Source organism: Vidua chalybeata, chromosome 1 (assembly GCF_026979565.1).
Source record: "Vidua chalybeata isolate OUT-0048 chromosome 1, bVidCha1 merged haplotype, whole genome shotgun sequence".
Taxonomy (NCBI): Eukaryota; Metazoa; Chordata; class Aves; order Passeriformes; family Viduidae; genus Vidua; species Vidua chalybeata.
The window spans coordinates 16791085-16817960 of record NC_071530.1 but is presented as its reverse complement, the minus strand read 5'-3'; the positions used below and the strand labels follow the sequence as shown (position 1 = coordinate 16817960).

The 26876-nt window shown below is 41.7% G+C and overlaps 2 protein-coding genes across 3 annotated transcripts in view; both read left to right on the top strand.

Moving 5' to 3' along the window:
• Positions 1–21058, top strand: part of MYO3A (myosin IIIA) — a 115126-nt gene extending 94068 nt beyond the window's left edge. Inside the window, exons 29-35 of one of the 2 annotated variants that reach the window (XM_053962972.1) lie at positions 1887–2010; positions 2834–3749; positions 4404–4542; positions 13317–13426; positions 15954–15994; positions 17660–17800; positions 19652–21058. In XM_053962972.1, the coding sequence (XP_053818947.1) occupies positions 1887–2010; positions 2834–3749; positions 4404–4542; positions 13317–13426; positions 15954–15994; positions 17660–17800; positions 19652–19766 (1586 nt within the window). In that variant the 3' untranslated portion in view covers positions 19767–21058. Of the gene's footprint in view, positions 1–1886; positions 2011–2833; positions 3750–4403; positions 4543–13316; positions 13427–15953; positions 15995–17659; positions 17801–18201; positions 18249–19651 lie in introns of those variants that run through there. The other variant, XM_053962980.1, reaches the window with a different exon arrangement.
• A 1519-nt stretch (positions 21059–22577) lies between these two features.
• GAD2 (glutamate decarboxylase 2) overlaps positions 22578–26876 on the top strand; it is a 41896-nt gene continuing 37597 nt past the window's right edge. The window contains exons 1-4 of the mRNA XM_053960371.1: positions 22578–22831; positions 23092–23151; positions 23297–23449; positions 24500–24733. Coding sequence (XP_053816346.1) covers positions 22756–22831; positions 23092–23151; positions 23297–23449; positions 24500–24733 — 523 coding nt within the window. The 5' untranslated portion in view covers positions 22578–22755. The remainder of the gene's footprint in view (positions 22832–23091; positions 23152–23296; positions 23450–24499; positions 24734–26876) is intronic.

Here is a 26876-nt window from a genome sequence, read left to right as displayed (position 1 = left end):
TAATGTGCGTGCGTGAGTTATTTCGTGTCATAGTGCGACACTATATCATTACAAACTTCTCAGAAAACCTCAAAAGTGAACAAGAATAGTCTAAAAAGACTAGATGCAGCTTATATTGCCATGCCCATTGATAACTTGATTTGTTTCAAAACTACTCCTGTTGAGTTGCTTTTATATGAAAATGGAAAGAGAATTGTTTCAGAAGTCCAAGAAATTCAAGAAGTATTCCAAGTGCTTTACAATTTCCACTTTTCTAAGGCTCTGTCAGACTGCAGTATAAAATCCAGTTGTGCTACTTCCAATAAGTATTTGTGTTTCTTTGTCCAATATGCAATTATCAAGGTGTAATTTATGCCCATTTTATATGGTGCTTCTTACATTCATTGACTGCACCTAGTGAAGCCCAAGCTGGTCTAAATTATGAGTGGGGAATGCTAAAGCACATAAAACTTAGCACTAAATTATATTAATGTGTTGGAACAGACTGTTAATGCTCCCTTCTTATTTTCACGTGAGCTTGACCTTTTCACTGTGATACAAAACACTCTCAGCAGAGTTGAAGAAAGAGTCCTATATATACCATGTCCACAGGATATTTAAGTCACCTGAATCCACTATCCCCATACTGTTGGTACTGCATTTGGAATTACAGTGCAACAGAAATATTTTGACAAAACACTATGTTATTTTTATTTTGCCAGGGATTAGCGGATTTGTGCTGAATCCCTGGAATTGCAGATTCTTCCAAATCACAGCACTGTAGAGATTGTGCCAGTTCCCATTAAGAAATGATTTGCAAGTTCAAAAGTTTTTGAAGCAAGATTCTGAATACAATTCATTGATTAGGACACTTCAGTGCAGATGTCTAAGTGTGATCTAGGTGTCTAAACTGCTGTTATAGTCAGTAGAGCCTAGGGTTTGAATAATTTTATTCAAAATCAGCAAATGCTCAGCTCATTTGCCCTCATACTGGTATCTAGTGTCATTCGAGGTGCCCTGGTTATCTTGTCTGGCCTCCAGCTTTCTTTCACCTGGTATACCCAACTTTTCCCATCCAAAACGTCCCATCTGTCCTGTTCTTTCCGCCAGCTCCATGTGGATGCCTTGCTATCCTGGAGCACTTCAGATGGCACCAGATACCAACGTGCTGGCAACTGCATCAAGGCCCCAGTGACCCATCAGCACCTACATGGCCCAGGGAAGGCCCACGTTTGAGTCCTTATTTCTGGTTCAGACCAGAAAATTAATCTTGTGCCTCCCACAAAGCATAGGTAGGGAGTTTCTCTGCCACAGTGCACCTGGTTACTGTGGAGCTTAGCACATCTTTCATGCTGAACCTTTTCATTTTGAATAATCAGTCTTTGCAGAAGGAGCATGAGCTAAGTCTTCTGTAACTGCTGAGCTATAAAATTCTCAGTTTCTCTCTGATATATTGAATGTTCAGCTAATTCCAAGCCTGTGCCAGTTGACAGCCTGGTAATCTCTATAGCCTGATAATGAGGCATTTCCCATGGAAATGAAAGACAGAGTCAAATCAATTGCCTGAATCAGGCAAAGCAGGTACATTAAGCTCTGAGTACTGTGTTCTAGAGGCACTTGTATAGCTCTGTGCTTCTGTTTTATTCTGCTTCTTCATATATTTTTTTTAGTCCAACAAAATATGAAGAAAGAGCTTGTTTGGAACCTCATATAGAATGGGTACAGCTTTCTGAAATCTCAAAAAGTTTTATGGGAATCATTTCAGATTAAATATAATCATAATAGGCACCCTGGTCTATATTTCTTTATTAGCTTTTTTTTAATGCTGTTAGTATTTGACTGTCTGAAATGTGTGTGGCACCCATTGCTTGTTGCCTAAGGTTGTTTTGCATTACAATTTGTATCAGTTGCCAGAGGATACTTATTCAGGAAGAAGAGAAAAGCACTAACTGAAACAAGAAACAAAGCAGCAATAACAATTCAGTCTCACTACAGGGGATATAAGGAGAGGAAGGTCTTCAAAAGCAAGAGGTAGTGTTATTTTCTCTTCTGTCATTCAAATGTGTCCATTTCCAGTAATTACAGCACTGAATAACATTATAAGATAAGAGTGAAGAAAATTAGGATTATTCTAGATATGTATGCAGAAGTAATATATATTTATGTGAAGGTTTTTAATGGCAGTAGCAAATTTTCTTATCTTTTCAAGCCCAAGGAATAAAGGCACATGTAGGAGAAAGATCAACAATACTGTACCTACCTGTAATGTTAATGTAATCTATAGATGAGTCTCTTTTTGGAATTAGCTCATAATAAAAAAATGTTCAGACAAGAATGAGATAGATATCTACAAGGAACTGTTCTCATTTTAAGTCACTGTTCAAGATAAGCAAAGCTGATGACAGAGGAAACACAGAATACCCTTAGGATTGTATGTATATATACATTCTTGAAATGCTAAGAGGTTTATGCCTTATGTTTTTGTTAACATTTAAATTAATTCTTTACTGTTTTATCAGCTCTCACACCACCTAGATTGTCTTCCTGGCAATTTTCTGTGAAGTTTAACAGAGATGTCCCTTTTAACTTAAGAGATGATGATGTCGACGATAATAATATTATCCCTTTTCACTTTAAGAGATAATAATAATAATAATAATAATAATAATAATAATAATAATAATAATAATAGAAATTGCTCTCTTTAATTTCAGCTATATGTACTAAATCTTTCTCATGTTGCAATGTATCAAATTTCCAGTTAGTACCAAAGGTCACCAAAGGTAGTTGCAAAGTTGTCTCTATTCTTCATCTCCTTCAGTGTAATTTTTGCCCAAAACTCTGTTCCGTTCAGGAAATCACTTAGAAAGCAAGAAATTGAAAATGCAGCAACCATTAGCAAGAAGGAAAATTATGAAGAACTTCAAGATCCTGAGGAAAGTCCAACTGAAGTGGAGAGTGCCCTCCCTAGAACAGAAGAAGAAGCAGCTGCCATAGCAGAGGATGAATTATCTGCTGTGGAATTCCTTGAAGCACAACTGCAGCCAGCTCAAAATGATACATTGGAAGAAGTAGCAAGCGAGGAGACTCAAGCTGAACCTGGTGCTGTCACTGACAGCAAGTGCTCAGGGTACAGTGATACAGGGAATGGAGAGGAGCAACAGCAAACATCTACTGAAGGAGAGGCAGCTTCTGTGAAGCAGAACCTGGCAGTAGAAGAGGTTAGTGAAGGTGAAGAACAGGACTCTTTGGAAGAGTTACCCAGCAAATCTTCTGTCAAAACCTCAGGTGAACCTAGACCCCAGCAAGGGCAAGATAATCAAGACACACTCAGTGCAGACTGGCAAAATCAAGAATCTGCTGTGGTCGAGCCCAGGACTGAGAGGGACGTGGAAAGAAACTACATTAAGCATGAGGCAGCGATGCCTACAGGAGGTAAAGGAATCACAAGAAAAGAGTCATTAAGAAGAGGCTCATGGAAGCAAGCTGAGGCAGAAAAACAAGGTCCAGAAGACAAAGAGAAGGCAGCAGTAGTAATTCAGAGCAATTACCGGGGTTACAGAAGGAGAGGACAACTCAGAAAAGAAGGGAAACTACCTTGCAAAAGTCAAGAGAAAACAGTAAAGGAACCAAAAGAAGCAATACATGTTCAAAATAATCCCCAAACAACAAACGCTAAGGAAAGCACCAGTACAGAGGCTGAAGATTCTAAGACACTGAAGGGAGACTCAGAGAAAGAGGCTTGTGATTTGGCAGCCTTTTCACGACAGGTAAGAAGCTTGTAAGCAGTGTAGATGGAGCATAATACTCTGACCAGCGACAGAATGGCAGTTATTTTACTGACTTCTATGGCACAAAGGTTTTGCTCTCTCAACTAAGACAGAGATTTTGTAATGTATGTTCTATGAAAATGCGTATTTTGGTTTGCAAGAGAAAACATCCTTTTCAGGAAGGAGGAAAAGTCAAAGAGTACTGGCAAAAATAATGTTAATCTGATTTAAGTTAAATGCAGAAGCTTTGCCTTTCAAATGTTTGTTTACCCATCGAGGTCCCTAATTCAGTGTGAAATGTCCCTGTAAATGAAACTAAAGTTGCTGTGCCAATGTCAGAGACTTGCACATGTGCAAAGAAGTATGCTTACAGCTGTAGAAGCAATCTTGCATCAGCAAGGCACCATCTGCCCATGTGTGTGAACCAATGAGAAGTAGCTGTAGGACTGGACTACAGTGTTGAGTTTCCTATGTGTCTTGTTTTTCCCATCTTCATTTCTTTTCAAGAAATGAGGAGGTAAATGTGGTAGGGGTGTGCACTGCAATCGGTGGGGCAATACCATTTAAATTAATTCTCTAGTCCACTATTTTACCTTTGATTACCTTGGAACATGTATACTTATTTCTATAATAATGTAAAAATATATTTTTCAGATATCAAAATTATCTGAGGATTACTTAGCATTGCAGCAAAAACTGAATGAAATGATATTGTCCCATCAGCTGAGACCTGTGATGATGTCCAAAGATAAGCAAGCTAATGGCCGGCTTTCTTCTCATGTTTGTCAATCAGGTAATGTTTAACCTTACTGTTGGCAGAATTTTCATTTGTAAATAGGACTGACAAGAAGCTACTCCTGGTCATGTCAGGGAACAAGTAGATGAGTTATTCCAGCTTCTCATATTACTCTGGCTGTATATTTTTGTATTAAGCCCATATCAGTACATGTTTGGAACACAGTTTCCATGGCTGGGATTTATGTATTTACCGATTTTTTTGGTCTTTTGTTTCAGTGCTGCTTAGGATTGCTGAATGAATCTAGACACAAAATCTCTAGGAATACTTTTATTTGGTGAAATTCCATATTGGCTCTTTTTAACTCAGTTGTCTCTCAACTGTGTATGCTATTGGTATGATATGGGACTATGCTTTCAAAACACAACAGTTTTTTAAGTAATATGTCAAACAATTTACTAAAGTATATGACATATATGCTGAGTGAATTTTTAGCTATCCACAGATACAACTGAGGTTATTCAAAACCTGTAACTCCTACCCATGTTGGTGAGTATGTTGAATGTATTGCATGTATTGTAATTGCTTGTAAAGTTTTATTAATATCAGCATCCATTTAACTCACACATTGAAGAGGGTGTGATCTCTAGAAATACGCTCCAGAGTTACTTATATTCTGGTTGACATGGGTAGTGAAGGTTCCCAAAATGCAAACATGCTTGGAGCAGCTTGGGTGGCATTGGAGAGAGTACTGGGAGAATAAAGAGGACATGGAATTCTGAGCATGCAGATCATTAAGACCTGAACTCCACCAAAAGGACCCAAAGAACTGACAGAGTTGCTCAGACCTCTTCTGTTGCAATAGATGTAACAGGGAATTTTCTCAGTTCATGTCCTGGGCTGCAGATGTGGAGGATGAGAGCAAATGTGGCAGATAACTGGCTGTGTCTCCATTTGTGTGGCAGGGCTTGTGTGAGCTCACTGCACTGCCTCTGGGGAAAAACTAGGATAAGATCTAGGGCTGTCTCTCACTGCCCAGGGCTAGTTGTGCTATTTTCATTATAACATTGTGGATTCAGTTGTCATGTGTGATGAAACTTCTTTCTGTTCCCATGACTACATTGAAAAGAACTTAAAATTACTTCAATCCCACTTTGGAGTCCTCTCAAATGGGCAAGCTGCTAAAATGAGGGCTTGGTGTTTACACCTCTAAGTGCAAACCAGCTGCTGGTAGGTAATCTGTGTAGTTCAGCCTGTTTCCAAGACCAAAGTCTGCAAGAAAACAAAAATGGGAAATGGAAAACTAAGTGCTATGACCTTTCATTAACGACAGAGCAAGGTTTGTGATTGTCATTAATGGTCTTATATTAAGTTCTCTACTAAATACTGCTGCTTTTTTTACAAGATAAATCTGAGAAGTTAAAAAAGTATGCTTTGGAAAACACCTCTTGGTTCTAACACATTTTCCAACAGAAGCTAGAGAAAAGAGGTAGATAGAAGGAAAGGGAATATACAAATCCTTGTTTTATTGGTTAAAGATCTCATCACTTGCATGAGTGAACCAGGTGAAAATGTACCAGTATGTTCCTGCCATGTGCAAAATGCAGTGACATCTACCCTTCACAGTGCTATTAATTTAAGTAGCTATATAGGAGACAAAAGCTTGCCAGGGTTTGTCACCTGTGCATCCAACCCTGCCTAAAAGGGTGACCGTTCAGCCACTTCACTTCCCTATATCTCTGAAAATGTCATGCTGCTGTAAAACCCTGCGGTGTCACAGTGTAGAAGCTTTCCAGTGGTAAAGTGTGCTAACCTGTCCACTGGAAAACCTTTCTTGGTGTGGAATGTGAACTTTCTTTTTCTACACTTGAACTTAATTCACATGACAGGAAAACTGTTTCTTTTCCAGCTATGACCAATGCACATGATAGTGAAGACAATATACTGCAGTAATTCCACAGTTTGCCTTTAAGCCAGTTGGAAACTGGCTTTATCACAAAGCTGCATTGTCTTAAGTAGATGTTTATCATATCAAACATGATCTAACTAGATGCAGAGAATATTTAAGTAACAATATGCCTGTGTTCAGTTCATTTAAGTTTTACTGTCTAAAACACAAGAGTTACCAACATTCTGAATATTGTATTTTCTTCCTCTATGCAATATAGTAAAATATCTACAAAACCCCCAAAGATTTGAGGTAAGGTCCTGCAGATGGTCATGCTAAAGTGAAGCAGGTAGACGAGGTGATCCAATGCCTTATTAATAGGGAGGAACCTTCCTGTCTACCTGCCTACATTATGTGTTACAGTGGGATTTATACACACTCATTTACAGAAGGATATGCTTTTACTGCAGCTTTCCCTCTATGGCTGCTTTTCCTGTCCTACTCTTAGGAAGGCAGGGATTGTTGAGCTTTAGGTGTTTTTTAAATCATGTGATATTTACCTATTTGTAATTACATCGATCATTTACATTTATTTATACTTTTTCATCAGCTTCACTATTTATATATGTTGTTTTGGAGAATGAATTGCACGTTAATTGTACTTTATAGCTAGATAGGAGAGGTTGGCTGCCTTTGTCTGTGGGTAGGTGGCCATTGTGCAGTAACACAATTTACCACTTCCTCTGATAAAATATTTTATTACATCTGCTACCCATAGAAGGGGAGGAACTGAGGGGACAGCTAATGGCATACTGTGACAAATGTTCACATTTTTTAAATGGTTTGCTTGTTTGTTTGTTTTTAATAAAAATGTAAAGCTTGCAGTTCAAAGAATATCTGAGCAAAAGGTTAATTTAATCTTAAATCCACAAGGTTAAGTTGTTCTTAAATGAGTTTCTTCATTTTTTTAAAATGCAGAAAGCAAGCCACACAAGGTCCCTGGGAAAAAACAAAATTCCCCATGGCTAGAATCTCTGACTAGGTTATATTTACTTCTTTCATGCTTTCAGCCAAATGTAATGGCTGCACCCCAGAACTGCACCCTTGGACTGCTAGTGAGTCTTGGGTTGCTGTGGTGTTAGAACAGATGCACAAATGGCTGCTGTCAGGTTTTTTGAGATCAAAGCCTGAAGTGAGGGGAATTTGATCATTATGGGAGGAAATGTTTTTCTTTTTTTTTTTTTTCCAGATGAATCATAGTGCTCATCCCTCTACTTATTAAATGACAGTTCAAGTAAAAAATATCAGGAAGAGAATTTTCTATATTTAGAATGAAATATACATGGTATGAGGAACCCCGATGCAGCTGAGGACATTTTCAACTAAATAAGGCAATGAGACAAGCAGGGTTTTCATCCAGGATTCCTCCCGCTGTAGGCTGCACTATTTACGGGAATTTAATGGGCAGGCTTTGCAAGGAAAAGGGAGCCTGTGTAGCACTAGCTGAGCAGAGCAGTATTCACCAGCCAGACTTTCTTCTTTGCAAGTGAGTAGTCAGCCAGGGAGCACTGAGGCATGGGACTAGAGAAAAATGGTAGGCAAGCACTGCTGGCTGGTGGTTCTCAGCTACAGGAGTAGTCCTTTGGGCACACAGCCAGGATGTAGAAGATCTGTGTTGGGAGTTGCTCAGATCCATGGCAGAGCACACAGTCTGGGAGGTTGTGGAAGTGGAACACAGCCATTTCCATTAAATATCCTCTCTTAAAAAGCAGTAATCCCAGGTCACCAGACTTGGAGAAATGAGAGGTGCTGGAGCAAGTCCAGAGAAGGGCAACAAAGCTGGTGAAGGGTCTGGAACACAACTCCAATGAGGACCATTTGAGGGAGCTGGGGGAGTTTAGCCTGGAGAAGAGGAGGCTCAGGGGTGACCTTATCACTCTCTACAACTGCCTGAAAGGAAGGTGCAGCCAGGTGGGCGTTGGGCTCTTCTCCCAGCCAGCTGGAGACTGGACAAGAGGACATGGCCTCCAGCTGCACCAGGGGAGGTGCAGGCTGGACAACAGGAGGAATTTCTTCACTGAAAGGGTTTTTAAGCATTTCCCAGGATTTCCCAGGGAAGTGGTGGAGTCACCATCCTTGGAGGTGCTTAAGAAACAGCTGGACATGGTACTTCATGCCATGGTCTACCTGGCAAGGTGGTTAAGGCTGATCTTAGAGGTCTTTTCCAATGTTTATTATTCTGTCATTCTGTATTAGTGTCAGCCAGAGACTGAAACTGCTTCTCTCAGTGGGGCTGTGGGACTTAGGTGTGAGAGATTGAACACTGCCAACCTCTGCTGTACACAATCTGAAAGTTCTCAGTCTCTTGCAGTTTCTACTTCTAGGTCTGTGCCAGAGTAATCCTCTGGTTTTTTTTCCAGATTGCTAAGAATTTGCAGCCATCAGCTGTAATTCCCAAATCTGGCTATGTTAAACATTACATGAATTAAAAATACCTAAAAGTTCCTAACCAGAATGTTGAAGAGTAGTGCTTTTCTCAGTGCAAATTCCAAACTTGAGTAGTTGCATCCTCATGCTGTGTACAATTAGAACAGTAAAATGGTGTGCACATAGATGATGTAAGCAGTAGTAACTATTAGCTTCTCATTATCAAGTCCTGGAATTCCAGTTGCTGTATTTCCATTTTTACTGATTACTTTCAACTCCCTCTACAAAACCTATACAATTACTGCTTTTCCTTTTGTTATCCTTCCTGCTTAATTCTGAGCCTGGCTTTATACTTCCGTCTCCCTAAGATGTGGATCAGCTCTAAATCAAGCATGTAACATTTCACTTAAATGATGTGAAGATGGCTTTGTCTGTTTCTCCAGGTGGCTTAATAAATAGAGACCTTTGGTCCCTTCGATATTTATCACAGCTGTAACCACTATTTCTCCAGTCTTCAGTATGAAATCTGTTGTAAGTCATAGTTAATTTACATTAGCCTCCACAGATGTTGATTCCTCAAGATTGCTGTCTTCCGAGCTTATCATTGTATGTCAGAATGTACAGATAGTTCAACCTAAAGGGCTGTTGATACTGACTTATCTTTATTCAATCATTTTTGCTCATCCTTGAATGTTTCAAGCACATGCAGCTCTCCTCAGTTCATGAAGTTTGTGGTGGTGTTCAGGATACACTGGCATAGTGTATAAACATTTCAACGTATTTGGAGCTTTCAGTGAGGGCTGAGTATGAAAGTAATTATTTGTTTTAGAATTGAGTGTGTGTACAACTTAGGTAGGAACCTTTGTAGTAGTGCTAAATGAGCTAGCTGAGATACTGATATAAATAAAGAATTTTTCTTAGATTTACTAAACTTTTTTGAATGTTATCTGGCAGCCATACTGTATTTCATTTATTCTCATGGAGAAGAACTTCAAGTTTTATTATCATCACTGGTTTAGCTTTTTTTTTTTTTTTTTTTTTTTTTTTTTTTTGACTAACCAAGTACTGACTCAATACACTTGGGAAGTCTGAGGAGGAAAATCCCCCCATTTCAACCTGTTATTCAATCTGTCTTCCTCCTGATAAACCCTTTAGGGAATGTTTGTGTCACATCAAAGTTTCCAGTTTCTCCTACACATTGCTCCTGAGGTGTGTCCCAGCACTGACAGCACCTCTTCAGGTAGATACAACAGCAAGGTGTGGGCTGGCAGCAGAGATGGGAGCCTCAGCACAGCTCTCCAGTCCTTAGCTCTGCTAATGCCTAACTAGGATGTAGCCTTAAACAAGTCTCCATGTGTCTTTGTGCATCTTATTTACCATTCTATTAGGATAGGGATGGTAGTGCCAACCTGGCACTTCCAAAGCACTTCAACAGCTAGTGTGTGAATGGTTTTTGTACCATATCTGTAAAATATCTATTTAAATTACTGTTAGAGGGGAAACATTGGTTTTCCTTTTACATAAAAAGCACATGGCTAGATCTTGCTAAAGATACTTTAAGTCTTAAGGAAAAATAAGCTACAAGAGACTTTACTATGGAGAGACTAGACTTCAAAAAAAACCTTTTCTTTGTAATGGAATACAGAAGTAATGTAATTACCCTGTTAATAGGTGAATTATTTCACTCCTCCTTTCTGCTTCATTGCCTGCTGCAGAAAGGTATAGGCCATCTGGAAAACAAGTCCATCAAACTCACTATTTATCACACTTGGGTATTTAATTTGCACCCCCAACCTTTAATTTTCCTAAGTAAATTATTTCTGTATTTATCAGAAACTAATAAAAAAGCAAATTTTACTTTGTATTATCCAATACAAGTAGCTACCACATCTGCTGAATTTCAGTGCCAGTGAACATGCAAATCTAAGTGCAAAAGGAAATCACAGCTTAACTTTCTGGTGAAACAAAGAAAGCAAAACCTTACTGTGTAATTTGGAGGCAAAACTCTGAAATGCATTTTCATTCCTGTATTCAGTTTTAAAAAGGAATGATGGAGGTCCAAGCTTAGAAGGCTACCTGCCCCAACATGGTATTTCTTTCTCCTCAATTCTTTTGCACAGCTTACACATATGTACAACACAAGAGCTGAGATGAAAAGCTTTTTTTTTTTTTAATAAAACCTTTATCATTGTCAAAATGGTATTTTTGAATGTATAAAGCAATCTTTGCAGAGCACACACACAAGAAGTATACAAGTAATTTCAGTTGGAATAATTGTAATCTAGAATACAATAATGCTTTATCTGTTTGACATTGATGAATTAAATAATGTAACAGCTTACACAGTGATGCATTCTTAGGAGACAGTAAAAAATCTTTAGGCATAATGAGAGCCTTTTCATTGGGATTTTCCTAGTGCCCCCAATTTGACTTCATTTATTTTTTCAGATTTTCATGCAGTCGTGATCTCTGACAAAATTTTTGAATGTCCTACAGACAGGGTGTTAGGTGTTTCTATTCAACAGCACTGAATTTTAAGGGATTTTTTTAAGGTAGTGTTTCTACTTTGGACTCCTCTCGTGTTTAAATATAAAATAGGGAAGATATGCCTCTTCTCTCAAACAAATGGAAAGTCAGATTACTCCAGGTGGCCCATTTGAAATGCAACAAGGTAGCAACAGCCCATATTAATAGCCCAGTCAAGCCTGCTGTACCTATTGAAATCAAGGAATCTTACTTATATTTAATACAGGTTACTGAAATTAATTTATTGCATCTAAAATTCATTGTTTAACATGGATTATCTATAAACTGGCTTAGAAAAACACCATTGTTCTCTTAGGTGCAAAATGTTAAAAAGATACTTGCTCATTCATTACCGAAGAAGCAGTCTGCATTTCAGATAAGAAACTAAAACAATAAATGTAATCATTATCCAACTACAATTAAATTAACATTATTCATTCTGGCTTCTCTGTATACCCATAACCTTTACAAGCCTTTATTTATCACACATAACAAAAAATTTAAACAGCTAATTTTGCAGGAGTCAACACTGATGTATTACTGGTCATTTCTCATTTTAAATTATTGTGCTACCTTACCCTTAATTAAAAAGATGTCTGCTGTACATGGGAGAGTTTTTATTTCTATCATGTAAAAGGGTTTCTGATGGTCATAGGGGAACTAAATGGTGTTAAAGTTTACTTAACTTCCTGTGGAAGTTGATCATATCAGCAAAACACACTTTAGTAATTCACTGGGATCTAGATCCCCATTCCAACCTCACACTATATTAATTTATGAATGAGATGTTTTTTCTCATGGACTGTCCTTAGTATATCTGTGATGGGACAAGGGCAAGATCAAACCTCACTGGATAATGCAAGTTACCTTAGACATTCAGTTCACTGTTCTGGGACTTCATTCACCACCCCTCATGTGTCTCCATGACCCATCTCTGCCATTGATGTTCTGCTGCTGTGCAACCTCTTTCTCCTTCATCATGAAGTAATTGCTGTTGCCATTAACATTTCCTGTAGCTGAAGCTGAAGGGAAGGAGACCAAGCTCACCAGGTTACCATATTTGTGGTCTCTTGTCCCTCCAGGGCCAGTTCTGTGGTCTTCCTATGCATTAGGAACCCTACACTCTGTTGTCTCTGTGCCAAACAACCTATGAACCTAAGCAGCCCTGTATCTTAGCACTGTCAGAATTGCATATAGATTTTCAACAAGCAAATACCCAAGATATTTTTCTAGTTATCTATGTGCCAGCCAATGTAATCTGCAAGTCAGTGTCTAACTCTGAATTGGGAGACTGCCAGGGGACAATAGTTCCATTTTGTGTTAAGATCTTGATTTCATTTCTATTAGAATGAAGGCATTTTTCACATGTTTGCAGAATGTTTTTTGCAGAAATAGAGACCAGAATTTGAGTACACTAACATAGACTACATTGGATGTGATGGACATGGTCATGCTGTGTTGCCCAGTGGCACATGATTTGGCTTGAAATGAAAAGCCTCAGCAGGAGATCTGGAGGAAGATCTTCACTGTGATAATGTAGAGGACAACCTCTGAAACAGAGGCCTAATGCTAATTCCCTCATTCAGCATCTTAAAGATTACTTGAGTCTGAAAAAAACATCACCCCTGCCACACAGGTGTCCATTACGAGGCAGTGGCCTCACAGTAGTCATTACCCTTCGGAGCCCTTTTCTGAATGTGGAGCATCAGCCCTTTTCAGAAGGAGAGGCCTGTGCCAGGCAGACCTCTGGGTTGTTCCAGCCTGGCATTCATTATGTGGCATTTGTCCCTGTGGGCAGTCAGGACTCAAATGGATAAACACATTCTCTGCTGATGAAAATGTCCAAATTAGTTGCTTACTCGAATTACTGCAAGCAGTAAAAGTGGCTGTGTGGATTTTTTTCTCCCTTTGGTGAAATTCTGTCTTATTTTTTCCAAAGGCCTCCAGTTCTGTGAAGAAATAAGCTTTGCTGTCTTCTGCTTTTTTACAGTTGTGGCCAAAGTAGAAGACTCTCGCCCAATGCAGAGACCCCCAAGAAGGCCACGGAAGCCCAAGACATTAAATAATCCAGAAGACTCCACCTACTACACTCTAATACATGTGAGTTTAAGAAGCTTTTCTGGGCTAAAACTGTGAGATAATTCCCACCTAAACTATCTTTCTAATTGCCCAATTCCCATTATTCTTTTCTAATGCAGCATAAAACCTGTGTCCTGCTGAAAGGAGGCAGGCCACAAACCTCAAATTTCAAACGAGACTTGAAATGGAAGTACAGAGTTACCAGACTGGGGAGCTATGCCAGACTAGTATTTACTTTTGCACCTAAACACACTTTCATTATGGGCATAAGTAGCATTTGCATTTTCAATACCCACATCAAGTGCCCTGTCTCCACAGTTTCTTTGTAAGTCACAGGAGAGAACTAGGAGAGGCACAGGTTTGTTTGGAGCTATTTTGAGCATCTAAATTAGTACTTGATCTTGCAAAGAGAGCAAATACTAAAATAAATTGTATTAGTATGCACACTGTAACTTCCTTTACAAATGTGTCAGATTGTGATTATGAAGGCACTGGCAAATACCAACAGCTCAGGAGACTAATGGATTTGAGTGTCACTATATATAGTCTTTGGTCCGAGTTCAGATACCGAGTGCTGCTTTCCCCTCTTGACTTCAGTGCCCTTAAACATAGGAAAAAAGGCAAGAAAGTAAGCAGAAAGAGTGAAAATGTAAAAGCAGCTCAGAAAGCACTTCCAACAAAAAAAGCAATTAAACTGATTTGCTCGAGGTGCCTGTATCTTAGTGACCTATTTTAACAGCCGGTGAGAACCCAGCTAATAAACTAACCGTAGCAATTGCTTCTCCTTTCAACAGAAGGTGTCACCAGGGCCTGTAGGGATGGTTGTGTCTGGCATACCAAAAAAAGACAAATACAGCTATGTTTTATTCTGGGACTTTGAAATAACACAGCTTTGGAACAGTGATATTCTGAAAAAAAAAATACATTCTTAAAAATAAATTTGCATATAAGAATAAAATTTGTTTTGTGGACTGAAATGAAAGGCCCGACACAGAAACTGTATTTGGAAATTTCTGAGAAGCACAATTCTGAAGTAAATGCCTATTTAGGGAACTAAAGACTATAAGGTCAGGAGTATAGTATTTTCTGAGAGCTAATTTGTTACATAGCCAGCTCCATACCAGAAAACAGCCATGGCATCAATGCAAACAAAAACTGCAGTAGTGCCAGGAGATTTTTAATCAATTTTTTAGTAACAGCTTTTCAAGGTATTAATCAACATTACCTTCAATGAGTTGTATTTTCAAGACGGTGTGAAAAAGAGAAACCTAACCTGACTTCGTGACATGAAGTTCACTGGTCAGGGAAAGGTTCAACATAAAAATCTGAAGCTTAGAAAGGAGACCTACTAGTTGTTAAATTCTTAGACCTTGGGTAAGTGATTAAGCTCTAACTTAGGATGGTAGTCAGATTTAGAGGGCAGTCAGCTTTCCCAGCTGTTACAGATTTTCTACCTTATTAAAAATCTCTGTGACCTTCAGGCATTCACAGATTGTTATCAAGCTCAGATCATATGAAAGTGAATAAATGCTTTTCTTGAGTGCATTTAAAAAAAAATGAGTGCATTTTAAAAAAAAAAAATCTCTATCTTTTGCAAAATCAGAAATTTCTCTCACGTCATGCTACAGACATTAATTAGAGGCCTTACATTCTCACACATCTTGCCTATCAGATGACCTGCAGGGGTATACAAGTATAAATGAAACCTGACAATAGCCCATTATTTATATAAGGCATGAGAACTTTATTTTAGGGTATATTTCTTTAAATCATCCTATCATTTTGGAATTATATGTCATGTTCATTTGCCTGCATACTGAAGTCCATTAGGATTTCTGATTCTCAGTGACTTTACAGTCCCTAGTTCTAATACACTTTCACTCATTTGCAAGAAACACAATTAAGACCACAATCTGCACTAAAAAATACTGCCTTTGAAGTATGATGTGTTAGGTGCTGCAACATAGCATTGTTTTGGCTGTAGGGATAGAACTCTAATAGAGATAAGAAATTATTCACATTCCTTATAAATCTTCTCTCCTCTGCATTTTTAGAAATCTTGTATCCTAAAGGTTCTTTTGTCACCTATTCTATTGTTTTTAAATGGGGCCTTTGTCCATTTTATTCTACTAAACCTGTTTGAAGACTACATTGGCATTAATGAGAATAGGATTATGCCTCTTCCCACTGCATTGGTTCTATTAATGGAAATTCTTATGGCATCACAGTAAATATGCCTCAGTGAGATAGTGTTGTCAACTTCATTAAAACAACTATAGCTATTTGAAAGTTTTAGACCTCCTTTTTCTGTTCTGATCATCATTACTTTGGCTTTTTTTTCACAGTATGGCAACAAATTTGGGAGCAACAATGGTAATCTCATTCGCAGTCTCAGAGGTTCTTAAAAGAGGGTTTTCTGGGTCATTTGCTCATTTTTTATAATTTCTTTTACTGAAAAATATACAACACTCTCCTACCTAACACTGATGAATTGTAAATTTGCATAAGCTTTCCTTTTATTATTTTAAATTACTTTTTCTTTTCTTAGAAATCAATACAAGATGAAAAACGGAAACCACGGAAAGAAAGGTAATTTTTTTCATTATCTCACTATTGTCACTCCAGTACTCTAGAATAGTTCTTAGCTGTACTTCAACCAGGAGAATAAATTTTCATTGACTAAAATCCATTACAGAATTCAGCCATTCAGTTTTCCTAAAACGTGGTCCTTTACCATGGTAACACAGACATTATAATAAGATAAGGTCCTCATCAAAGATAGTTCTGACACAGAAAATAATTGAAGGTGCTTAAAATTCTAGTCAAAGCAAATGGGCAACCAGTTCTTTTTTGTCAGCAAAAATACAAAGACTGTCAAAATTTTCTCCTAAAAATATATGAGTGTCTGGAAATAGATAATAAAAAATTAAAACAATAACTATGAATAACAGCTAAAGAAGAGTAGCCCTTGAAATTTGAACCAGAAGTGTTTTCTTCCCAGTGTAACTAACCTATTTTGATGGGTCTCTGCAGCAAAGAAGTAAGCAATAGGTATATTCTGTCCTTCTGTATAGTAGATCCTTATGAGTGCTGCAGACCTGGTTGGCAGCTCCTAACATACATCATAGCTTTATTTTATTTGTGTTTCTATACTGAGGCTTTCCTGCTGCCCCCTCAGTGGCACTGCTGTGGCACCACGTGTGCGATAGCAGCTCGCTCAGCTGCCAGATGAATGGGCTCTCTACACTGTCCTCGGCTCAATACAAACTTGCAGAATACAAATTCCATGGCTAAATTATGTATCTTAGAGGATGTTGCATGACATTACATTTATTTAAAATATGCTCACAGCATTGAGCTTCATTCAACCACAGTTTAAATTGCACTTGATTATGCCGCAGCTTAAAGGATCGACGCTATATCCATGTCCCCCACATTTGGTCTCTTTCAGCATTTTTTCTCATGTCATTTGGATCCTAAAAAAATTTCATACCTATTGACTCCAGTCTAGGGAAAAAAAAAAAAAAAACCCTAACACACCAAAATCTAGTGTTTTCTCTCATTGGCCTCAATTAAGTTTCACTCATCTTAAATATAGTTAACCAGTTCTCTGACTGCATCTTCTCTCATGTGTTGACTCTGTATTAGTGGAACATAGCAAGTGAAATCAATTGATTACTTCTGGTTTCTAACAATGTGAGGATTGAATTCTGAACTTCTCTATTCAGTTTCTTTTTAGGATATTATTTCTTTCCTTAGCCATTCTAAAATGGATGTTGGGATTGATTTTTTTTTCTGTATGTATAATATCCTGGATAGCATTCACCTAACAAAATAAGAGATATCTGCATTATTGACACCCATATCTAAACTAGTTGCTTTAGACTCTCTACTCAGAGAAAAAAGTAGTCATATTTAGGAAAATTATTCATCTTTTGTTCAAAGAGATTTCTAAAATAGATCAGATTAATTATACCATAAAAATGCCTCTCCACTGAGTCTAATGGCAAACCCCAAAAATTTCAGTCATGTCTCCTTTATGAATATATAAAAGTACTTAGCATTTCCAAATTCTCAATATCTATGTTGTACAGCAGTCACACTTCAGAGACTGATTTTTTTGTGCCTGTATATATTTTTCCTTAGATCCTCAACACGTAAACAGAATAATGATATTTGGCTGCCTTGGGTTTGTATGCTGAAAATAATATTGAAAAGTGATACTATTGACCTAGTGTTCTTATTTATTGACAGTCTGAGCAAAGTGCTAGATTTTGATATCTACTACCAAGAAATTTCATCTACTGACTCCAGCTCCAAGGACAGCAGCACTACCACAAGAAGGAAGAGATACCCAATTGAGCGCAGGACTTCGATTTTACGAGCTACTGAGCGGTAATTCATACAGAGTAGTAATAGGAAAAATAAATATTATCCTTGTTGACATATTCAAAATATTAATAAAAAGAAAAGAAATGCACTTTCAAATTACACATAAATCTATTACTTTAGACATGAAACTTTGCCAAATTATGTTGTAAAACATATAGCTAAAATTTTCCATCTCAAAATGGGAATATCTCACATATTCTCTGTGCAAGAGGGATAAATTCCAGTGTGATTGGTGTTCAGCCTACCTGCCAGTTTTTGGTTTCCCAAGGGCCAGATTGACAGACATTCTGCATCTCTGATCTAAAATAAAATTAAACTGAAGCAGAACCTAAAAACGGTATTTCTGATTAGTTAGGTTTTAAACAGGGTGGATGTGCACCAAACTTTCTGCATGTTTTCTGCAGGTAGGACTCCAGCTTGACTGCCTCCTTCTCCTGCTGTCCTGTAGAAGCACAGTTGTCTGTAGCCTGCATGCGCCTCGCCAAGGTGGACAGACAGGAGAAAAACCCCAAAAGGAGGGTTTGCTCAACCTCCTTTCTTCCCACATAGACTTCAATAGAGGGTGACCACTGAGAGGCTAAGGAAATTCATATTCTCACTCTTGCCAGTGCACTCACACACACTGCACATACAAACACACATCTATGTATCTTAATATAGTTGTATCTTCTTGCATGTTCCTAAATGTAAGAAAAGCTTGGAAAACTATCTAGGTCAAAGTTTTAAGGGAAATGCTAAGCCTGGGATGAGCACTGAATTTGAAAACGCATCTGTAGAAATGGAGGAAATGTTTGTAGAACATTACAAATGTAGAATATTTTGTGCACCTTATGTATTTCATTTCTGGCCTTTTTTTCACATAGTATCTAAATTAGTTTCAGGAAAGTGAAAACATGTAATTAAAAGTATCAGGGAATTACCATATAGTTTACAACCATGAGAAAATGTTGCATTTCTAAGGTGGTTAGTTACACCAAATCAAATCTGTCACCCTGAGGTCTGGTTTAGGTGAGTGAGTTTTGCTACTGAGCAAATTTCTTACCCTTTACTGTTTGCTGTTCTAATTGCAGCCTAAGTAGCCATAGTGAACAAAAATATGTGTAACTTCTAAATTTACAGTTACCTCAGAGGGCAGATGAATGCAATTAATAAACATTTCTGCACTTCAGTATCTTTTGAATATCACCAGGACTGTACAACCAATGACTGTACAGCCATCTCAATCTACTTCAAGAAGTGAAGCATTGAGTACTTTTTATTTAGCAGTTTACCTTTGACAGTGGTGGGGGCTCCTTAAGTGTAGAACACTACAAATTTTGTAATTATTTCAGAGTAATTTACTTTTTAAATAACTGTCTTTTATTTTTAATCTTGCTCCATGGTAACAGCTGATGCCACATCACTATTCCAGCTTGTCAGAGGTGGCATCCAAAATGCATCTTGTCATCTGAAAATAAAATTAAATGAGATGGACGCTTACAGTGAACTCTGCAGGCAGGTTAAATACAGAGCAAACAAATTTATGCCAACTGAAAATCTGGTGCAGTAACCATCAGGCAAATGCTGCTGCAAAGCATCCCCATGCTCTTAACGTTTTTATGTCCTTTTATTATGTCCCCTTCACAGGAGAACATGTTCTTCTGTGTTCATCTGCTTCTAGCATATAATGTGTTTGTTCCGAGGTGCCTGTTTTGTGCAGCACAGGAAGAGGCCTAGCAAAGTCAGCTGATTTTTTTTTCTTTCTCCTTTTATTTTTCCCCAACAAGGGTGGAGGTTAAGCAGTCGATTAGGAGTGTTTGCCACGGTAAATGTTTTGACTTTAATTTCTAAAACACTTCTGTGCTTAATCCCTAGGTCGAGGGTTGTAGAAAGACCCCTGGAAGAGAGCAAAGCTGAAGATAATCCCTATGACTACAGACGACTGCTGCGGAAGACCTCACAGCGCCGGCGCCTTATCCAGCAGTTCTAGCTGCTGCTGCTGTTCCTGCTGCCATTTGGCTTTTATTAGCATAATTTTTTTTATCATTTTATACCACGTGTTTCCTTTTTTTTTTTTTAATCTTCAGTGTTTCAAGTTTATGTGTGTGTTCATATGAATATGAATTACTATGGTTTACAGCCCAAGACCATTGCAAAGGGACACTGTCAGTCATGTATCCTATTCTTCCCTAATATAAAAATCAGCTTTCTTTTGTGTACCATTGCTACATCCTAAAATTATTAAACAGCTTAAGTCTAGTTTACTTTCCTCAGTGCATATTTCTTTTTTTTCCATTTCATCAGTCTCATCCAATCAAAATAATAATTTACTTTATAGTTCCCTGGTTAAGCTTTCTAATTTCCATATTCACCTTCAGAAAACCTTAGTTATTATTTCTAATAAATTGTTCTACAGGGAAGAAAAAATACAAGAGCACCATAGGGGAATTTCTGCTTATTTTAGTTTACATTGCTTAAATTTTGGGATGACCTGTTTGTGGCAAGTGTTCCTTTAATGAAAATGTATACAATTAATTGAATAGTATACTATGGCAATTTATTTCATTATTGACTTTATTGTAAAGCTAGTAGCTAGTTTTAAAGGTCAATATTGTGTGTATAATCTTTATGTTGGAGATGTCCATTTATGGGAAGTATATCCAGCCCTCTCCTTTGCGTCTGAGCTTTGTGACTAAGTGATGAACTTCTAAATCATGTTTGCTTTGTTCTCATTTGCATTAGATTTTTAGGAATCTTAATCTCTGGGGTACCAAGAAAGGAATAGAAATACACTCTCTGGTTGATTGCTGCTGAAATGTAATGATCATTCTTAATCAGTTCCACTAGAAATTAAATAAAAATAAAAGCAATAGCCAGTGTTCAAATTTCCCCCTGATTCCGTATTCAAAAGACCTTAATTCACAGAAACCACACAGATAATTGCAGCACTTCCTTTCAGGATTCATAATTGCATGTTCCCAGCTGCAAAGCAAGAGAAGGCAAATTTCATGATGCCATCATAATTTCATGATCCTACTCTGTTCCTCAGCTCTCCTAAATGTGACAATTGGCGGCAGCAGTCAGCCACAGGGGCTGGGTTTTGTCCATCCCCACACACATTTGGCCTTTTCCCCAGAGACAGATAACCATCGCTTCCTGATCTGTAACTAGTTACAAGGCTGTACACTGGATTAAAATGTACTGCAAGGTAAAATTTGCTATAAATTGTTAAAATTTTGAAATCTGTTCTAAAGTTGCTTTGTCATGTATTAATAAAATGGTAAATAAAAATGTACAAAGCAGTGATACGGTTGATTGTGTCTGAATTACATCCAGAACCGGCAAAACACTGTGGACTGGGGCATGAGTGAACAAGGCAGAGAAGGGCTCGCAGCAGCCTCTGGCCGTGGAAAGCTGGAGTTATTGTCTATGTGCAAGCCAGTGTGATACGGCAACTGGAACAGACTAATTTCACACGAAGAGATGCCTGGACTGGTTTTCTTCTGCTTTCCCACCACAGCAGTGTTTTAAAGCATTGAGCCATTTCTGTGAGGTCTCATGGTAGGCATTTCTCATAACCATGTGGGTGCCTACAAAAAGCAGAGAGATGCCCCGGGCTGAACACAAGGCCTGGCTGCGAGCTGCGTGGGGGCCCTGCTTGACCAGCCGTCTTGGCAGAGCCACATTCTTACCTGGTGTGGTCCTGCCTGTCCCCCTCCAAGGCCAGGGTTTGAAATCCCTCCTGTGTCAGAGGAGAGACAGCTGCGGCAGGGAAACTCTCCCGCGAAGACCCGGCTGGGTGGGAAAGGGAGGTTTGGATGCCTTCAGAGACATCGTGAAGGGAATAGGAACAATTGCTGTCGTGCCCTTCCCGTCTGGCCGCCGGGCCCTCTGCCTCCTCGAGGCTGGAGCCAGGATGGCGGTTCCTCCAGGGTCCCCAAGTCGGAATGTTGTGGGAAGCCCCCGGGAGCGCCCCGGGGCTCCAGGGACACGCGGGGACAGCCGCGTCGTCGCGTAAGGCTCCTCCAGCATGTCCCTACGAGCCAGGACGCCACTGCCTGCCCGGGAGCAGGAGGGACAGCGGGAGCGCAGCCCCCCCGTGGGCCCCTCCACCAGCGCCTTTTCCGCGGGGCCCGGCCCGACGGGGCTCCCGCCGGTCGCTGTGAGCCGGACCGATGGGACGGCGGGGGCTCGGGGGCTGTCTATTCCCTACCCCGGGACCGCCGGCGGCACGGGCTGGCCCGGCCTCGGCGCCGCCGCCCAGGAGCGCCCGGCTCGCAAGTGCGGAGGTGCCCCGGTGCAAAAGTGGGACGTGTGGTGGGGAGATTTCCCTTCGCTTTGCATTTTAAAGGACTGAGGGCACTTCGCCGTAGTCTCAACCTTCCCCTCGAGGTACCAGGCTGGACCACCGCGGCCGCCCACGCCAAGACCTGGAAAACTACCATTCCACTCCGCTCAGCGGCACCGGACGGCTCAACCCTCTCCGCCCGCCCCGCCGGATGGACCGTCGGTAGGGTGAAGACGGCACAGGCACCCTGGCTCGCCTTCGCCCCCCAGGGCAGCTGCAGCCCCAGCTCAAGCAGCGCCTATAGCTCGGGTCTGCCCCGAGCGCTGCCGTTCTCCCACCGCCGCTCCCCGCTCCTCCGATGCAGCAGGGTGCGGACACGCCTTAGAACAGCCGACGCCGTCGCCGCTGGCCGCCTCAGCGGGCACCTCTTCCCGTGGAGCCACCCGCCCCGTCCCGGGCAGCAGCGCCTGCGGGGCGCGGCCGCAGCAGCTCGGCGGAGCGCGCCCCGGGGGCGCCCACGGGAGACGCTCCCACCCACGCGTGCCCGGGGCGCTCCCGCCCCTTCGCCTGCCGCCGCCTGGCGCAGCCGCGCGCACTTACACACCCGCACACTCACACTCACGCACACTCGCTCAGGCCGCCTGGGCTGCAGATCGCCGCTCCTCGCCCGCCCCGCCGGTTCGCCTCCGCCATGGCAAGCCCCGGCTCCGGCTTCTGGCCTTTTGGAGCCGAGGAGGGCTCCGCAGCCGCCGAGACCCCCGGCACAGGTAGGAGGACGCCGAGCGGCCGGGCGGGACCGGCCCGACGGAGCCGCCGAGACAGCGCTGCCCGGTCGCTGGAGCCCCCTTTGTGACAGCTCGACCGGCGGGACGCAGCGGTGCGGGCGGCGGGGACCGACGGCGACTCGTGCCAGCGCCGCGGGGCTCTGCGGGGCAGGCGGTTCCTGGGGAGCGGGGCCGGGGGTCGGGCGAGACGCCCTCAGCCCACTCCCGCCCCACGGACCCTCCCCTCGATTTTTTTCTTACAGCCAGAGCTTGGTGTCAGGTTGCCCAGAAGTTCACGGGAGGGATCGGAAACAAACTCTGTGGTAAGGGCAGGGAGGCCCCCGTAGCCCGCGGCGGGGGCGCGGCTGTGCGCCCCCGGAGCGCCGCGGGACCTGCCTCGGGCCGGGGGGGCGGGGGACGAGGGTCGATGCCCCCGTAATGAGGCCGTTTGTCCATGTCGCTGTCAAGCCCTGCTCTATGGAGATGCCGAGAAGCCCGTGGAAACCGGCGCCAGAGCAGCAACCCCGGGGGTAGCGGAGCCGAGGCCGACCTGCACCTGCGACAAAAAGCCCTGCGGTTGTCAAAAAGCAGACGTGAATTACGCCTTTCTGCACTCAACAGGTAACGGCGCTCCCGGGACACGCTGATTCTCTAAAACTAACAAGAAACAAACAGCGGTTCGGTCGGGAAATTCCCCCCGCCCGCGTTTGCGCTGAGGCGTGGGGGGTCCGGCGGTGCGCGGCGGAGCTCTGCGCCCTCAGCCCTGGCCCCCGCCGGGCATTTCTCAAATCTGCGAAAAATCACGCAAACAACAACAACAACAACAAAAAAAAAAAAAAAAAAAAAAAAAAAAAAAATCCCGAAAAGAAAAACCCAAAGCAGTAAAATCTCGCGTATTGGAGCCCGCAGGTTTTTCCTTCTAAGAAGCACTGAAAGCATCGACCTTCTCATTGAAAACCCTGCGATGTAATTAAGGTTGGAGGGGAGGAGGGAGACGGAGCACTCTCCTACTCATTTGCTTAAATTCGAGATATTTTTGCACTTCATCTTTTCTGACCTTGGAGGTATCGTCTCCTCCAGTGAATAGATCCCAGCTCCCCGCCGACATGCACTAGCCAGGGACTCTCCCGTTTGCTCGGCAGCCCGGGACCCCAAATTAGGGGCTTCCACTACAGTCTGCTTTTGATTGAGCCATCGCTCTTAAACAAAATCTTTGTGCACACCAAGACCCCGTGCAGCATTGCCTCAGAAAAAGGCATTACATTATCAACAAGTCACTTGCATAGGAGAGCCAGTCACCAGGAAGGTATTTTATTGCAAGGCAAATGACAGTTTTAAGGGTGCTGCTTGTAGCATTTGTTGCTCAATCTTTATTTCCTGTGAGATTCGTTTTTGTCTTTTCTCTTGTTTCCCTCCTCTCACTGTCTTAAAAATCAGTCTGAAATACACTGCGGACAGAATTGGCCAATTTAGATAAGATATTAAATCTTGTTATCTTTCAGAACATTCCTCAAAATACAACCTTGCCAATTTGGTTATTAAATGAAAACAAAACCTGCTTTTATTGACTACAGTGTAAAGATTTTGTAAACATAAATGGGAGAGGCTTTGTTCAGAATCTATGCATGTGGTCATAAAACGAAGTTAACTTTTAAATTTGTCCATTCCCAGATCTTCTGCCGACATGCAATGGAGAAATAACTACTATGTCTTTCCTGCAAGACGTTGTGGACATTTTACTTCAGTATGTGGTGAAAAGTTTTGATAGATCAACAAAAGTTATTGATTTCCATTACCCAAATGAGCTGCTCCAGGAATATAACTGGGAACTGGCAGACCAGCCACAGACCTTGGAAGAAATTTTATTGAACTGCAGAACAACTCTGAAGTATGCAATTAAAACAGGTAATAGCAATGCTCATTTTCTACCCTGTATGGTCTCATCCATTGATTAAAGGTGTCATTTCAATTTAGCTTGAAACGTTAAAGACTGAAGCAGCAACTGTATTTTGTCAGCTCCAAGCAATTTCTAGCAGAGACAGAAATCGTTCTCCAAAATGATAAAGCACTCCAGCAGCTCCATCTCTGTAGCTGTCAGTGCAGCTTCGCACACCCTTTCCGATTTAAAATTAATGCGTCTGTGCGTCGGAGATGCCGAGTGTGCCCTGAGCAGACTTTGCATCGCCTTTCCCACTTTCTGCCGTTCCTTTTCATCATTTCACATGCGATGCCCCGGCGATTGCCTCTTGCTCCCTGCAGAGCGGGGTGCGGCGGGCGCGGAACTCGGGGCAGAGGGGAGTCCCTGCAAGGCGGCAGCAGGGACCAGCCCATTTAGCAGCTGAAATCGCAGTAAACGGCCTGTAAATTCGAACTCTGAGCGGCCATTTGCCGTGTCTGTCACTTCGCCTGCAAGACATAAAAAGAGACACGGAAATATCGAGGTTTTAGTTTCAACTTTAGGCTCAAGCAATAAAACCGAAGTCCGATTTGTTTCAACAGCCATTTGCTGGTTTTCACTGAGGAAAGCAGGGATGGATTGACTCCTCCTTGGATGGGATGCCCCGTTAGTCGTGCCCCCCTGTGGGCTTCGTGGAGGGAAGGTAGCGTGGGGCTCGCCCAGGCGTGGGGAAACGCCCGACTCTGCACCGGGGCCACCTTAAACTGCGGCGGAGCAGGCAGAAAGCAGAGCCGGAGCGGCAATTACGGCTGTCATTGGGAAATAATAAGGGGTCCGGAGAGCAATTAGTGGGAATTTGAATTACTGAGAAATTGCTTAGAAATAAATGTGAAGCCGTTTACTGAAAGAGACAAAAGGCTGATTTGTGACTAGAGGTTGAGAGGAAAAGAAAAAAAAATCTCAGGTTTTGAGAAAAGAACAGAACAGACTGATCCTGGTAAAGATTATGAGGGATCGGTGTAATCCTCCTCGTTTAGTGGTGGAAATGACCATCCGCATGTTTTGATGCATGGGTCGGGTGCTGTCAAGATGTTTGTAAAATACTGGATTAAATAGTTATGTAAATGATATCCAGAGGAGCAAAGTCGATCGGTCCAGTGATCTATGTGATGTGTCTGGGTAGGAAACAGGAAACGTATTTGCACAGAATGATAAAGAATGTGGGATCTGTGATTCTGGGAAATCAAAAAATAGGGTTTCTTAGCTGATCTGCATTAATCGTTTCTGTTATAGCTTGTTTTCACATAACAGACCTATTTAATTTTGTGCATCCAAAACAGACTCTTTAAAACAATGTTACCATTTCTCTTCCTCTCTGTAAATATCGGTGGCTTTCCCATCTTGGCACTTTATAATTTGTTTTAATGAAAATAATGTTTTTAAAGTCTGAAAACGGGTGCTGGGGGTTTTTGTGAAATGTGGTGGCGTGGCAGGGTTCAACCCAGAGGGTGCAGAGCCACCTCGCTTGGCTGCTGCTGCTCGTCAGCATGCTGGGGTGACAACCCCAGCCTGGCGGTTCACAAAATGCGTGGGGTTTACACCTAGAACCCCCCAGCATGTGCTTCAGAGTAAATTACCCTCAGAGGAAGGACAATATGGTGAGGTTACTGGCGGCAGCGTCGGCCTCCGCTCCTGCCGCAGAAGCCCCTCGGACACGGCCCCTCCTGGGCGACGTTTGGCTGCAGGGGCCCGGGAGGCTGATTGAAAAATAAATTGTATTGCATTAGCCTCACAGCTAGATACCCAGGTCCAGGGATTCGACGAGGCAGATGGCTGGTTTTTTGGCCGAGGGGCAGGTGTGGGTTGCTCCTAGGTGTTGCCTGCATGCCACGGCTCACTGGGGTGCCCGGGAAAGCCACGCTTTCTGCCCCCTTACCAACAGAGACAGAATTCTCGCTGAGAGGATGTAAAAGGCAGTGACTGCGAATGCAGGGAAAGATGGGTGTTAAATTCAGTTACTGTGCTCTGGACAATTGAAAATGAGCAGGGGAATTGAAATACGAGCGTTTAAAAGTGGCTCGGAAACTCCGGGAAGGGTGCGAAGAGCCGGTTCTGGCCCAGCCTTGCTCCCTGGCAGCCCCGGTGCTGGCC